This window comes from Typha angustifolia, chromosome 4 (assembly GCF_048772165.1).
Source record: "Typha angustifolia cultivar Huaian chromosome 4, ASM4877216v1, whole genome shotgun sequence".
Classification (NCBI taxonomy): domain Eukaryota; kingdom Viridiplantae; phylum Streptophyta; class Magnoliopsida; order Poales; family Typhaceae; genus Typha; species Typha angustifolia.
Window position 1 is genome coordinate 2349527 of NC_133242.1, and position 16574 is coordinate 2366100.

Consider the following 16574-nt stretch of genomic DNA (forward strand, 5'->3'; position numbering starts at 1 on the left):
AATGCAATTATTCCGTATATTTATCAACCCATCCTTTGCTTTGGACTTTGGAGGCTTATGAGGTTCTCACGTGGACACGTAACGTACGTTACAAGCTTTATAATTAGGCGTATTTTAAAGGAAGTGCTAATTAATAACGTTTTCGTTTGTCTTTGCATTATTTAATTAATTAAATAATGTCCCTGATAAGCTTCCATGTTGCTCTCATACGCATCATGCCGGAATATGAATTGGAATGCAATTGGCCCATAATTTAATACCTAGATTAATTAATTAATTAACTTAAACGATTCAGCATGAAAGCAATTCATCTCCTTTAATTTTATTATAAGTATAGAGCTCTCTAGGTCACCGAATTTGGCCGACAATTTCCCCCCAGGCTTGCACACATCTTTCACATGCCTCAATTAGATCCAAATTAGATTTTTCTTTTTTTAATTAATTAAGAGAGAAGCAAAATTTTAATAATATTTTAAATTAGGATTCAAATCGGACAATACTTATATTATAATATAAGCCTCTTTAATTATCTCAACAGCCATAGGAGATTTTTTTTTCTTTTCTTTCCATAAATAGTTTTATGCCTCGAGGACCAAAGATTATTTAATTCAAATAAACTTTATGTTATATCACTGTGCCATTCTAAATAATTAGCTAAACTATGAATAGAAAATGCCAAGAGATGATAAAATTACTTAAATAATTTTATTTTAATTAAATATATATATATATATATATTCTGAGAGAAAAAGTTTAGTTTTTGTACTTATGTGATGCTACATAATTAATTAAGTCAAAAGGAATGACTCCATTCAAGCCAGCAAAGTATGATCTCCTGATACCTGATTCCAAATATACATCCTTAACAAAAAAAAATACAACTTTCACAAGTTGTGGGTACCCATATTAACTTCATTACCTCTAGATTATAGACCCATTATTACAAATTAATCATTTCCATCTTTTTTTTTTTTGGATTATATATTACGATCCGACTACGTGGGTTAAGTCAAGTCAAATTAGTTAGTTTTATCTTATCGTTTTAAATTTTAAATAAATCGAATAATCTGTATGTGGATTTAATTCGCTAGAATTCTACTCCTATAAATAGGAGTAGTCATGTGTTGATCAAGGGAGTCATAGAATAAAGATTAAGTTAATTTGTTTAATTATCTCGTCTTTATCTTTTACTGTAGCTGTTAGATTGTTATTATCTCTCTAGGAGCATATCATAGTTATAAAAATATTTCGACCTTTCAAACCGTAATCATCTGCCTCCACCAGCAGTCACCCTACCTTACAAGTCGTCCACCACTCTACAACGACTGTCACAAAGTCAGATATTTACTATTCTGCCATATTTCGACCTTCCTTCACTGTTTCATTTATAACTTTTCATCTTAACGCCGAATTCTCCTGAAACTAGTTTCATTAGAATCTTCAGAAGCTATCTCCATATAAATTTTCACAATTTTATTACGTCCAGATTATTTCAGATCTGGTTCGTAACACTACACTTAAAGATGCTTTCCTAAATGATCAGAAAGAGCAACATGGCCATAGCAAGAGAGAACAATGAAATAAATTAAAGAGAGAGTGGAATCTAATCTCCTAAGTTTCCTGTTTTTATTTGTAACATTGTCAGAAGAGCTAATGCTAAATTCAGATGGACAATTTAGAGTAAGGTTAACAATGAGTTTAAAAGAAGAGGAACAACAAATGTCCAAAGTGCACCAAGAGGGGTATCTTTGCCTTCTTGGACACAATCACATGCTCCACTTGCTTGTTAATTTGTATGCTCATGAGATCTTTAGCATTATCAATCCAAAAAAAATAAAAAATAAAAAATAAAAGAGGCTCAAATTTTAGAACTCATGTTCAAGAATAGTAAAGGACAAGGACACAATCAAATAGTACCAATAGTTGAACACACCACTACCCATGAAATCTTGATGAAAGCAACTCATGCAAAGGGGATGGATGATACATCATACATATTGAGAGCAGGTTAAATAAATATCTTAAATATTTAAGATACAAGTGATGCAAATCCTCACAACCCTGTGAATAAATCTCTAAGTGATGAGAGAATAAATCAAATAAATAAATAAAAAGGAGTTCCTTGAATCTCTCCACAAAGAACAAGAAAAGCATCAAAATTGTCCTTTCCCTATTAAAGTAGAATGTACCCCTCACATGAACTAACTGGGAGCCATAGAGGAGGGGTATGACACATTGACCTGGTCCCAGAGCTATTGCACTAGGATGCATGCAGCAGGATGTGCAGGGATTAGGTTTGGTCTGTCTTAGTTGCAGACAAGACTTGAATCTTTTTAGCAAATCCAGCAGCCATGACCTTCTTTTATTTTATATTATTTTATATTATTATATACATAAAAATTACAGCCATAATATGCATCAACAATTTGTTATTTTGTTCATTAATGGGGAGATAAAATGTTTTACATGGCTAAATTGTAAAATGGAGTCAAAATTGATACCAAAGGTTGGCAAAGTATTATTGGGTTGTGTATCTCAACATATAGGCCTTGAAGTTGACCAGAGTGATTAGAATTTGAAAGAATAAAGAATTAATGTAAATTTATTATTTTAATTTAGTGTATACATCTCCATATTAATTTTTTAATTGTTATCTCACTAGTTGAGACACTCCATTCACACTCACATATATATATATATATATATAAATAAAATAAACGATCCGAAGAAAAGACCAACAATAAACGTGTGTGTATCACAGTGTGGTTGGTCTTTCCCTGTCATTGTTTTACTCTATTAATATCTAGATAATATTTCAAAAGACACTAAAATTAAATGCATAAGATAAGGACAGTGAATAGGGTCACAAAAACAAAATATTAAAGATTAAAAATTAAATAAAGTAATAGATTGGCGTGTTCACTGATTATATTCTACTGAGTTCTTATTATATAGCTTTTATTTACCCTGCTGGGTTTGCTTGATTTAGGTGTTGTTAAGCTTGACTCGGTTGTAATTAGCAAAGCTGGAGGCATTTAATCCCACTGTTTGTTAGAGAGAAGAAAAGAATATATTCCTATAAAGAAAAGATTAAAAATAAATTATGGAAGATTATGTTTGCATTGCATAACGCGGCAAACTAAAAAATTCAACCATTTGGGTCATTCAATTCTATTAAAAAAAAAGAGAGAAAAATTGGCTAATTAAACCAATAAAGATATTTAAAACGTTTTTAATTATATTCTTATTGAAGAAAACCTTCTCCGTGTCACACCTCCTTCTACATCATCATCATGAGGTTGAGTAAATAAAGTTTTTTTAATGACTAAGAGATAATTAAACTTAGACTTTGACAATTGCTTATTTTCACATCAATTTTATTTATCTTGCATTCACATTGACCGTCCTCTTTTTTGTTAAGCAAATATATGAGAGTGATTAAAATAAATATACAAGTATTTATCTTTATTTTTTTAAAAATAATTTTGGATATAAGCACAGAAATAATTTGTATTTAAATCTTCCGAAGAGTCCGTATTAATGAACCAATCAAGCTTTTGAGTTAATAAACAAAAATAAGCCGTGTCCAAATTGGAGACTTGGGTACGTTTTCCTCTTGGTAATGACTTGGATCAAAATTTGACCTCTGTATGAAGGTAAGAGTTGACTTTTTTTTCCCCCAATTTTTTTAGAAGAGTTGAAAATTTTGGATGGTGGAAGACCTCCTAAAATCTTCAAACTCCTTGTCCAATTCAACCAGAATCGTTCACAAGTTTGTTTGTTATTTTCCCTAATCCTTTACGCTACTTTCTTCTATCTTTAACGCATGCATTCCGATTTCCGAGACTTCAAGCTTCGTTATAACGTTTGTTTTGATAATTTTGTTATAATTAATTATAAAATAATTGGATTATATAATCTAATTGAGATCTTATTTATGATCTATTTTGCAGCAGCAAATATATTTAAACGACTAAATCTAGCTACTTTGCTGGGAACTTTTACATAAAAGTCACTGGAAAATTTCAAATTATCTAATCGTAATGATAATTATGATATTTCGGAAAATATATAGTTAATGTTTTAAAAGTTTTTAGGGGCAATATTTTGAGAATAAAAAAACTGAAATGAAAATAATTATGTAGATTCCAATAATACCCTCAGTCAGAAATGGCCACTTGGCCGGTTGTCGGTGGCCTAAAAAGGTAAAAGTGGAACAAGGAAAACCAGGCAATCTACGAGCGTAGAAACTGCCAAGGCTTTTCCGGAGTGGAAAACAAATAAAATTTAGGCAGTGGCGTATCCCGTAATTTATTGCATCAAATGTGCCCCAATTTAAAACCCTCTTTCCCCTCCCCAACCTTATAAAACACCCCCCCAGTCCCTCTCCTTCTCCTTCCAAGTTCCAACTGCATCGATCTCATCCCCCCCCCCCCCCTCTCTCTCTCTCTCTCTCTCTCTCTCTCTGTGTCTCGCTAGATTTCTTTCGTTCTTTCTCTTTGAAAATCTAAGAGAGAAGAGAAGAGGAGAGGAGAGAAATGGGAGGCGAAGGAGGGATGGAGATGAGGAGGAAGTACGCGGTGCTACTGTGCGCCGACGATTCGGAGTACATCAAGAAGGTCTACGGAGGCTACTTTAAAGTCTTCGTCGCATTGCTCGGGGAGGAAGGGGAGACTTGGGACGTCTTCCACGCCGCCAAGGGGGAGCTCCCTCGCGGCGACGACGTGATCGACGGGTACGATGGCTTCGTGATCACCGGGAGTTGCAGCGATGCGCACGGCGACGACCAGTGGATTCGAGAGCTCGTTCTCCTCCTCAAGAAGTTGGATGCCAAGCGGAAGAAGGTGCTCGGGATTTGTTTTGGGCATCAGGTAAGGTTTTGGGTCTTTTTGCATATTAGCACCGGCGGTTTTGGCGTATTTCGCATTTGCATTAACAACTACTCTAAAGTGGCTTTTCATTTTGCAGCATCTCTTATTTATTGGTTCATTACTTTGCAGAAATATCCAAACCTTTTTTTTTTTTTTTGTTATTTAGAGAATCCATAAATAGCAAAGAAGTAAATAAACTAAAATAAATAAATAAATAAATGAAACTTCAAAAGAAAAAAAAACTATATATATATTTGGGTCTGTGTAAAAGAAGAGAGAAGTGCATTAAGTGTTTTTAAAAAAGGAAGGATGTTTTTTGACAATAAAAATAAGTCGCAGGTGGTAAACGATAAAAGAAAAAATAAATTTTTAGATCTTGCCAGGATTTTATGTTGGAGAAATTTATGCTAGATCTGGAGCACACCGTGACATGAGCTGACAAAGGACGAGAGAGTTTTAAGTCATGATTTAAAGTCCAAAACCCAGTTGCTGTCTACGCTAACAGACACTAAACCTTGTCTCAGTTTAAATAAATAGGATTAGCCGTTCATACTTACAATAAATTTAAGAATGTCAAAGCGGATTAAAGGTCAGAGGTTTAGTGGAGGCATTAGTTAGTACATTTAGCTTAAAAATAATGACTCAATAGTTTCACTCTTCAACGCCACAGACTCTTTTTTATTATTATAAACAAAATAAAGGAATAGTAGTGGGGGGTTACAAGGAAATTCTTCGTACGTTGGGTGAGATGGCAAAGTGGTGTGGTTGTTTCAGAACTTAATTAAAATTGTCTGGTTCTTCTGGGGGCAATTCGTACATTGGCTTCTTTAATTATATACCCCATGCCGGGAGAAATGCTCTAAAATGGACCCACAATGAACCGATAGCTCAAATCTTCCGCAAGCGTCACTCGACTAATTGACTCTATTTTCAGTAATTATTTCAATTCCTGTTTTTCTAGTCATTTGTATAAACATTTATGATATATATATTCATGGCAAATAGGAAGGTAGGCTGGTGGATGTGACTCGTACATCTTATGCATGTGAGGCAATTAGGTAGTTTGGATTTCATGGTTGTCTCTTTCATGCGATTGGCACTGACTATAGTTACTTTTTTCTCTTCCTAACTATTTGGAAAGGAGAAAAAGATAACCTTCTTGATCTTTTAATGCATCCTCTACTGCCCTCCTACTTTTCTGTATGATTGTTATCCTATTAAAGAGGCCTAATAAATGAATTAGAATATAAACATTATAGTATGGTATGGTAGAATTAGCTATGTGAGCATATTGTTGATGCATGTATGCACTTTTGGGAAAACTTAGCTAATATTTGTACAGATTTTAAGCCGTGCTTTAGGTGGGAAGACTGGCCGAGCAACCAAAGGATGGGACATAGGAGTGACCTGCATCCACCCTTCTCACTCGACAAGTAGGTTGCTCGCCGCCCTCCGCATCCCTTCACATCTTCCTGTGATCGAATGTCACCAGGATGAGGTACTCGAAAGGTGTTCGATGAATTGACGTCTACGTTTTCTTGTCTGTTTGCTTACTCAACAACTGATGCATTTGGAGGTTACTCATTTCAAATGTGTTCAACTTCAGGTGTGGGAGGTGCCTCCTCTCGCAGAGGTGATGGCGTGGTCGGAGAAGACCGGTGTTGAGATGTTTAGGTATGGAGACCACATCATGGGCATCCAAGGACACCCGGAGTACAACAAGGACATTCTCTTGCACCTCATCGATCGCCTTCTCCAACGCAATCTTATTCAGGTGTGTTAAGAATTCCTTATAAGCTAAGTCTGCAAAGATTTTATCTATAACTTGACTACCTCTACTTGTTGGTATAATTCAGAAGTTTGGACCACCACCTTTAAGATTGAGAGTATCTTTTGGCATAGGTTTGACGTGGGCCTAAATTAACCAAAATTTGGATGAGAATGCGATAGCAACGAGCTTTTTATCTCTGAACGTTGGCTTCTAGTTATCATAACGACCTAAATTTCGCTGGATGTCGTCATTAATCTGACGGCATCTATTTGGGTACGTCGTTTCAAATTCGAATGCTGATTTAGAAAGGTTGTGTTGGTTTCATTCTATATAGACGTCTCAGTGCCTGAGGCTCACTAATGTGAGGTCCGGGAAAGATAAGATGTGGACAGCCTTGTGTCTGTACTTATCGTTTCTTATCATTTTGGCCTCCCTAAGATTGTTTGTGTAGTATCTCCAGATTACTCAATCAAGAACATGTGACTTAAAAAGCTTCATTCAGATTTATAAATTGATACCTTTTCTGGCCAACAATCATCTTTCAATCAAGTTTTCTCTGACATTTCTACATACTCCTGTATGCTACTACTGGGCTATTTCTGTCTGGTCACAATTTTATAACTCTTAATCTTCATTTCTAGCGTGTAATCAGGTATTTAAGTAGTACTCTCAAGCTAATATATGGAAAAGAAATCCATATTAAACGAGTAAATCCACAATTTGCCATGACTATGGATGCATATTCTTGAGCCATCGAGCTAAAGAATAGCAAGTATTCTTGTGAAGAAGAAGTTGAATAGATTAGAGATTTTGTTGCAGAATTGTCATGCTGAAGCTGCAAAGGCAAAGCTAGATGCACGAGAGCCAGATCGAGAGGCCTGGAAGAGACTCTGCAAAGGATTTCTGAAGGGAGATCCGTTCTCATAGCTCACAGTGCCCTGCAGTATTTAAAACTGGAGGAATCTGATAGCCAAGTCTCAAGAGTTGTACAGAAACACTTCATTCAGCGAAGGACCAGAAAAAAGGCAAACCAATTGTACTAATCCTGGTTATCTACTACTTGTTCTAGATGTAATTGTTGACAATCTATGGATTGAGCATTACTTTGTTTTAATCGGGGGTGTAGCTCAAATAAAGTTGTCTGAAAGAAGAGGAAAGAACACATTGCTGTTTTGATTAATGTATTTCAAGATGCTGTATTTACGGCGGCAGCATAATTACAATATAATCTTCATCAATATTCTCTCCAACCTTCTTTTACAATATAAGGTTAAATGCCCAATTTAAGTGATTATCAAGATACAGCATATGGATTTTTGGCACTTTTTGACATATCTTATCTAACTCATAAACTAAAACATAACAAAACAAAAGCATACTAATGCATCATTTTTCAAACACAGGACTGAACGGCCAGGTCATTATTCTCTCTAGTAAATTTGCCGACAAACAAATTGGTATAATATCAATTCGACTTGATGCAGAAATGGCAAAATACTTACCATTTACCAAGAAACTTGGGAATTAATTTCCCTCAGTAGAATCCAGTAGCACTCAGCAATCAAACTTGCATCTAGCAGTGGTTTTATTAGAGAGAAGTTTTTCCAACAAAGGTACCTCAGGACAGAACCTCTTCAGACTGTTTATATAAGCAGCGCAATAATCCAACATAAGTATTACGTGTCACGGTGTAAACCATATAATCCAATACTAATAATTTTAGGCACACTATTTTCTCCAAGAACTTCCCAAGCAAAAATAAGAAATAAACTAGTTTCTTAACAAAAGCTAAAAAAAAAAAACAAAAACAAAAACAAAAAACAAAACAAAAGAGACATGAAGGTAAACCAATCATAAGAAGTGCCATGTCCAATAAAAAGCATTCAACTGAATTCACAGTGCTTATACATGGAAGCATGTATTCACCACCAATGTTTTCTTAATTATTATGAGCCAAATTCCTAGAATGTTTTACTAAAACCAGCTCCCTGATTCCAGAAGTGGCAGCCACCTCATTAGTTGTATCTTAGTTGAAATAGCAATAGTTGCAAGGATGGCACTGCAACAAATTTAAGCACCAAGCATGGAACCGGATCCTCGGCGGCACTCATTAAGCATGTCCAAATAAAACTGGCATTTACTGATGTCGCTGCCAAAATTATTGACGCACTGCACCATCCAAAAAAGTTCAGTGGAATAGAATTAGCTGACAGCGGTATGAGTAACTCTTTATAATGTATTTCTAGAATAAGAGAGAAATGTGAAGAAGCATCCATACATCCTGGAAGGCCTTCGAATGGATGTTGCATGCATCAGTTCCAGCAGCACTGCCCATTGGAGCAGCAGAAGAGGCAGGAGCTTCAGCAGCCACAGTCTCATGTTGAATTGTTCGGGGTCCCAGCACAGCATCAACAGCTCTGTGGGCCATGGCGCTGCCCGTGCCAAAAGCCATGCCTGAAAGGACAATGAATAAATAAATACATACAAACCCAAAAATCATCTTTAAGATGGTGCATATTCAGGTGTTAGGAAGATAAATAGAATGAACCTTGAGCAATAGTAGATCCAATTCCTCCAAGGACAGATCCACCTCCTTGAACTGGAGCTGGAGGTGGGGCCTGATGTACTGTAAGAACAAAAAGGTCAACAGTATGAGTTCAATTGAACATTACTTCATTTAAATTAAGTAAGCAATATGGACCAAAGAGCAAAGCAATGCTTTCACATCATAAGGTCCAATTAATAAATGTTCCAGTACGTATTCAGTTTGAAATCCTAGAATTTATCCATTTTCACATAACCAAATGTCAGATGCCACAGTACTGCTTCCTTCAGCAGTTCAACCCATTTTACACTCTACGTTAGCTATCGAGGTTTATACATTACAATGGGGCCAATAAAAGTTCAAATAATGTAAGAACTGTTTAAGCGGAAAGAACAGAAAATTAAATTGCAACAGTAGTAAATATTAGAGCAAGAAGGGATTACAAGATACCAGAGCAGCATAAAACACTGCTAGTCTAGACAGTGAAGCACTTGATGGAATATAAGATACAAACATGACCTACCTGGTTGGGGTGGGTTTCTCACTGGAGCAGGGCGTGAAGCAGGGCGTGAAGCAGGGCGAGGCCGTCCTACAAAGATAATATGAAGAGTGTTACAATTGACAGAAATCATGATTTTATCCTAAATTGACATATACAATAATTCTTTGCCAGAAACATAACCTTTAGAGGATATAGACAAAGAACTGGATTTCGCAACTAAAATCCATTCCGAGATTACAATAAAAAAGTCAAGTTACTAACATGATATAAGAGAAAAGCCATGGAAATCTATAGTTGGCTTGTAGCACTGAAGCAAGGCAATCTACAGTAATTCTGAAAATCAAAGTACTAAAGTTTCCTTTAGACATTCCAAAGATAATAATTCCTATATCAGAAATAAAATGTTCTTACGTTCCTCCCTTCAACCCCTTCCTCAAGTTATTCTCTTGAACAATTCCAAGAGAAAAGAGCCTTGCACCACTAGCTAAGCTCCTCATTACTGGACCCAACTATGTTTGCTAATCAAGAGATTACACTTGTGCAGGAAACAAGACAGACCAGATAACAAGTCGCAGAAAAAGTGGACAAAAAGTTGAATCGACATGACAGAAGGTAGCTTTCTCGACAAAAATGATAGTCTCTGCCACACTTTTCATCTGAACTAGGATTACGCCAATAGAGAACTACTAATTCTTTATCATAAAAAAATTTATAAGAATCGATCAGTCAGCCAGAAGATGAAGAATCCAAAATATTCCCTTAAAAAAGTGGGCAGGATTGAAAATTAATTTTCGTACTCCCAGGTTTTCCTAAGACCAGATACCAAAGAAAGATTTGCAAATCGTGTCTAATCCAGATGTACACTAAACATGTTTGAGAGGCTATCCCGAGTTTGAAGAAATAATATCACATTAAAATCATGCATGTCGCTGCCTCTCCCGATTTATCTCTTAATCGACCTAAGAAGAAAATAGATACGCTTGAACAAGAAAAAAAAGAAAAAAAAAAACCTCCATTTCAGCAAAATCGCGACAATCCTAATTCACGGTGGCAAAACCAACACCAACAACTAGATGATAATGAATTGAATGCATAGTTAACCACACAATAACCGCAGCTACCATGAAATAGCAATAGCAATAATTGTTAACCGAACCCTAAAATAGAGATCAAAGATCTAGACCCTAACACACACACACACACAGACACAGAGAGAGAGAGAGAGAGAGAGAGAGAGGATGCGTACCTCCAGAGCTCCGTCGAGGCATGGTGGCCGCCCGGATTAGAAGCTAAACGAAACCCTGAAATGGCTCAGCGGATAAAAGAGAGATGGAGAAGTAGCGATTTATAGACGGCGGAGGGCCAGAGGAGGAAGACTCGATTTCCCTATTTGCCCATGTGGTTGGGCGTAATTTTCAAAGAATATCCCAAACGCATCGGATATTAATGGCCTCCTCTTAGGAAGTAAGCCGTCAGATTGTGATCAGACGGTTGAGCCAGCGAGGGTATAATCGACCGTGGGATCCTTCTGGACCTTATTCTTTATTCCTAGCTATTATTGTGGATATTATAACTTCCAACTCCTCACCATCTCATTAGTGTCAAGTCTCATGTGAAGTCAATTAAAATGGCATAAAAAGGAATGTTTTCTTCTCTCCCATGAGGTCAAAATGGTTTAATCCAATGCCCTTAATTTTTTTCCTAGGAGTTGGTCAATGGTCAGGAAATTAATTTTCCACATCTACTCCATGTTATATTAGAACTCTGAAATAGAGATGCTCCTCAAATAAGACATCAAAAGGAAATACTAACACTATTCTTTCTTTTTATTGTTTAATATCTGTCAAGACTTTATTTGATATGTATCTCCCTAAAACACAAGAGATAAAGTAAAGAAATGAAATTGATTGTTGCTGAATTTTTGGAATTTTGTTAATATTATCATCATTTTCAATGCATGGAACTGTAAGTAGATACAATTCAATCAATAGACATCACAAAATTCCTTGATATATTGAACTCCAATAACAAATATTATTTGACTTACATTATCTTATCCCTGAATCATGAGAACATACACTGCAATCAGGACCATCACACATGAAGGATATTTCCATACTGCACACTGTTTTGTGATTTCACATAATTAAACCTGATCTTTATATCATAAGTACAGTGGAGAGCACACTGAACAAGAAGAAATATCACTAGATACAACTGCTTGATATTGTACACCGAAATATCCTAATGATTAGGTCGTTGCTACAGAAATGCGAAAAAAAAAGAGACCAAAAATTATCATGCTCCTATATTGCCAAGCCAGAAGAACAAGGGAAACTGAGCGATTGCCATGAAGAGGAGAAAATAGTGTTGTCTGCTAGAGTGCTTCTCATAGCTCCTCGTCTCTGCAAAAAGTACCCTCTTCATGGTTTTCACTAAGAACACCCCCATGCACAGACTCATCCATGGCATCAAGAAGTAGTATGAATAACTCCAAAGGAGTCTTGCAACAATGGCCAGGGATAGTCCTGTAAACGCATAACCGCCATATGCTGTGATATCGAGCAAAGGCGACTCACCACCACCCAGTGAATATAATAACCCTTTCAGTAAAGCGACCTGCATGATCCATCCAGCTAACCCCCTCGTAAACTGTATACTTAGAGCTTCCGGAGTGAACCTGAATAAAAGTAAACCATGAAGGAATATGTAGATTTATAATCAAAGAGGCTACAGTTCAATTACTTACTTTCCCATGAAACCTAATGCAAAGCCTGCAAGAACAACATAACTACCAAATGCCATGAAAGGTATGTATAAATCTGGAGCATTTATGTCATAAATTGGAGGTTTGTAGGACAGCCTGCCTCCAACTGGCTCTGTTATCCTAGTCCAGTGTCCCTGAAGGGGGAAAAAGTGAGTTCTTTCTTGAGCTTGTAAAGCCAAACAAAAGTTCAAAAGGTGGTACTAGCCAAAGAAGGAAGGCTTACCCTGTGGAGGAACGGGAACAAGACCACTTTCAATTTGTTCCGTACGTATTGCTCATTAACTTGAAAATAATATTGCGGGTTGGAGAAATACCTGCTAATCTGTTTCAATAGACATCAGCAATTAGACAACAAGAACACATGATATTAAAGCTGAAAGCCTATCAAGCAATATATGAAAGGAATAGTCTATTTGGCACTGTACATTGACACATGCATACATTGCTTTGCATGAATTCAGAACTTGAACCCAAGAATTTCTCTCCATATGATTCCAAACCACTTTTTATTAAACCAGATCCCGCACCATAGAATGCATTGCCAAATGGGTTCGGCTGAGGATTCATCGGGGCTCTCTGCATCCCAGCCTGATTGCCTAGATTATCATACATTGCTGAAAAGAATAGCACAAGATACTACCCATTAGATTAAATTGCTAAAAGTACTAAACAAACACTACAAAGACATATAGTAGAATCATAGAATTTCAAATTTGACTTTGATCAAAACGAACTAAAACCTCCACGGCGAAAGGGGATAAAAGAAGTGGAGAGGCACATCTAACTCTGTTGTCATTTAAATGTTTGATATTGATCCAATCAAATCAAAATTAAACCTAATGTTATGAAAAAAACAGATAATTGCAGCCTGGAAAGGATGCAACAGACCTTAGTCACAGATCCTCCCTCTACAAATCATGATGACTAGAAAAGCAAAAATAGCAGATCTTAAAAAATAAGAAAGTATGAATGATATACATGTCTGAGAAACCTAACTATTATGTTCTCAAAATCAAACTAAAGTCTGCAACATCAATTAGTAGCCACTTTTATACAAGAAATAAAGAAATGCTCAAAATATGGTTACCATCAATTACATGAAACCACGAGGGATAACTTATGAAACATAAGAATTGGTAAAATACTGAACTTTTAAGAAAAAAAAAATCTCTTTTAACCATCAGAAATAGGATATTATATACCTCTCCCAGACTTCCCTTGTTCTTCTTTACCTTCCGTTAAATACTACACAAAATCTTTCTTCAATTTTACTAACAAATTACAGCTATAGAGAAACGATGAACTGTTCTAAATTTCAATCCATTCAAAAGCACTCTCAAGATACTACGAGTCTAAATTAGGTACCCAAAATATACTTCTCCAAGAGTAGATAAATATACAACAGGAAATAAATACTTCAAATGAATCTAATACAAACGATGATAAATATCTACCGATCAAAATAAATACTACCCACATCATAGTTTACAACAAAATTATTTCTTTCTCCAACTTTAATGAAATTTCATGAAAGCAACCTAAATTTTAACAAAATTCAGAAATAACAGCAAATAAACACAACTTTCACGACACGAAGAAGACAAACGTTACCTCCCGATCCAAGCCTTCGCCAAAGATTTCAACTCCCAAAACTGATTAACTTCCGAGCAGTGTTACGGAAGGGAGGAGTCGGCGAGGGTTTTCTTCGCAGAGAAGACCGAAAAGTTTCAGTTTTTGCTTCAAAAACTGCGTGCTTTACTCTTCTTGCGTATTATCCTACTTCTTTCGTTCTGATATCCCTCAGGTACACGTTTGGGTTAAACGGAGCCTATCTCAGAGAAAGAGCGAGAAGATTCTTTTCTTTACCCTATTCTTCTGTTAATAAAGAAAATAAAGTAAAAAAGAAATCTACACTTTCTTTGATGTCGGCTTTACTTAAATATTAAAAATAATTTGGAAATTAAAAAGGAAATGTGGTTGTTTGGTGAATGTTTTAAGACCACCCTATACTCTCGAGTAAATTTTAAAAATAAAAATAAAAATAAAATAAAACTAAATCTTTAAAGTCAAATAACAGATCTTTTAGGTATTATAGTTTTCTATTTTTATTCAATTAGATTAGGATATTTTTGAGGATTTAAAAGTAAATATACAAGAGACATAATAAAACAGTGTGTTTAGAGTGGCTCGTACAACTTTGGGACCCACAAGTTTTGAAACGGGCTGGGCTTTGGGCCGAAGAAGTTTTCACTGAGCCATATATGAGAGCCCAATAATTCTCAATCCAATTTATGTATTCAACTCGGGATCTTCCAGAGTTGCCATCCTTGATAGAATTGCCTCTTTTCTGGTAAATAAATCCTAAATAGAATTGCCTCCCTTTTGCCAGATGAACTAAGAACCATGATGAGAACAACAATGAAGTTAAACTTTTTTTCCCTTTTTCTTATTTGAGGCAGTAGGGTGCTGCAGGATTTGATCTCATATCTTGGTGTTATAAAGATTTGCTGCGCAAACATTAGGGATGCATATTTATTTTACATAATTTATATTTATGATGTACACTAGAGACTATTATTGTAAATGGAGAAACTAAATGCAATTAAATTACAAAAATCTCCAGTCATAGAGCATCCATTTTTCTCCTCAAAATATGCACCAGAAACTTTTGAGTCTCTGTCTAACAGTTATTCTTCTTCAACCAATTCCAACAGCTTTCTGAATGCTATCAACATCACATAGAATGAGTTCTTACAAACAGGTCTAGATACACTTTCTTGAGCTAAAGACCCATATCTCTGTTAATTTTCATCCACCTAGAGCCACTAACAGTTGAATCATAAATCTCTAACTAAATGTAGCAATTTGGACCACTCTTTGTACAGCTGAGAAAGAAACTTGTTTGAATGCAGCCATAGCCTTCAGTGGAATAGAAATAACAACAACAAAATCTAACATGCCAAGTTGCAGAATATGAGCAAACAAGATTGAATTGCTTTTCTCTGTGATTCTGCAAGCAGGTGATCTACTTTACTGCACAATGGGAAGAGTGAGCAAAAAGTTCGTTTGCTAGAACAATCGAGAGTTATATAACATTAGGTGTAGAGGATAAGACTGCAATTTGCTGACCTGCATTGATAGGAGCCTCATGCATTCAGATTCTCTTCCAATCATCTGTAAGATAATTCCATTTTCATGCAGTGAAATAGAATGCAAATTTCAATTCCTTTTCCTGTGGTTAGTTTTGAGTGCTAATTCATCAAGGAAATTAAAGTATGAGTACATGTAGAACACAAGAATAAACTCAGCATGGAAGTATCACACTGTACTATTCTCTTAATATGGCCTTCCTATGCCCAGTATCACTGTACTCAGAATAGATCACCTGCAATTTCGAAACCTAATTTGGCCATTACAGGAGACAAATGCACAAGAACTTTGACTTACCAATGCCATGCAGAAGCTTGTTACCAAAACAACAGTGTGCTCTATTTTGTTTTGAAGAAAAGGTTATTTGCAAGTCTTTGTCCAAGTTCATACAAATTTCTTTGAGCTTTATCTGAGTAACATATCAAATTAATGAGAAATAGGATCTTGTCACCTATAAACCTTCTGCCATGAGAGGTCCCTAAAAAATATATACTGCATTAGTTTTAATCTTTGAGAGAACTAGAAGCTCTCATCTTAAATGAGCAACAATATCAGTTATTATGTAGAAGTAACCATATCTGTATAGTTTAAACTGCTATGGAATCAACTACTTATAACCTACATAATTAAAAATAAAATAGGCACAGACATCTGGAAGCAACTCTTATAATGACCAAGACAAAAAAGGACACTAAGGATCAAACACAAATTTATAAGCTTGATATTCCCATACACATTACACATTCATAAGTATAATATATTTAACAGCTAAACACAACATTTCATAGTATACCTGCAACTGAACATATATACTAGAAGGTACTCAACCCAAAGTCATACAAGTATAAGTTAAAATAATGATTTTTGATACATGATGGAGAGATACAAGAAGTCATGTTTTTCAGTCACAATGAAGCTGTCCCCCTGATGTCAAGCTTTACAATTAATAACAACTCAACTACTCCCTA

At 35.6% G+C, this 16574-nt stretch overlaps 3 protein-coding genes across 6 annotated transcripts; 1 reads left to right on the forward strand and 2 right to left on the reverse strand.

The window, feature by feature from the left end:
- Window positions 1-4421: 4421 nt before the first annotated feature.
- LOC140759791 (gamma-glutamyl peptidase 5-like) lies at window positions 4422-7880 on the forward strand. Of its 3 annotated transcripts, none has more exons than XM_073096460.1 (4): window positions 4422-4871; window positions 6214-6369; window positions 6478-6645; window positions 6728-7455. In XM_073096460.1, the coding sequence occupies exons 1-4, from the start codon at window positions 4539-4541 to the stop codon at window positions 6788-6790; spliced, it is 720 nt and encodes a 239-aa protein (XP_072952561.1). In that variant the 5' UTR covers window positions 4422-4538; the 3' UTR covers window positions 6791-7455. The 3 variants fall into 3 exon arrangements, with proteins under 3 accessions (XP_072952561.1, XP_072952562.1, XP_072952560.1); XM_073096461.1 differs by having other exon boundaries at window positions 6774-7455; XM_073096459.1 differs by lacking the exon at window positions 6728-7455 and adding an exon at window positions 7462-7880 and having other exon boundaries at window positions 4425-4871.
- A 605-nt stretch (window positions 7881-8485) lies between these two features.
- LOC140758976 (uncharacterized) lies at window positions 8486-11068 on the reverse strand. The gene is made up of 5 exons (XM_073095404.1): window positions 10936-11068; window positions 9711-9776; window positions 9191-9268; window positions 8921-9096; window positions 8486-8811 (listed from the first exon to the last, which is right to left on the reverse strand). The coding sequence occupies exons 1-5, from the start codon at window positions 10955-10957 to the stop codon at window positions 8713-8715; spliced, it is 441 nt and encodes a 146-aa protein (XP_072951505.1). The 5' UTR covers window positions 10958-11068; the 3' UTR covers window positions 8486-8712.
- Window positions 11069-11878: 810 nt separating this feature from the next.
- Window positions 11879-14206, reverse strand: LOC140759032 (uncharacterized). 2 transcript variants are annotated; one of them, XM_073095482.1, is made up of 5 exons: window positions 14068-14206; window positions 12898-13070; window positions 12680-12778; window positions 12439-12590; window positions 11879-12369 (listed from the first exon to the last, which is right to left on the reverse strand). In XM_073095482.1, exons 2-5 carry the CDS (start codon window positions 13066-13068, stop codon window positions 11988-11990), a joined length of 804 nt encoding a protein of 267 aa, XP_072951583.1. In that variant the 5' UTR covers window positions 13069-13070; window positions 14068-14206; the 3' UTR covers window positions 11879-11987. The 2 variants fall into 2 exon arrangements, with proteins under 2 accessions (XP_072951583.1, XP_072951584.1); XM_073095483.1 differs by lacking the exon at window positions 14068-14206 and having other exon boundaries at window positions 12882-13035.
- Window positions 14207-16574: the final 2368 nt, after the last annotated feature.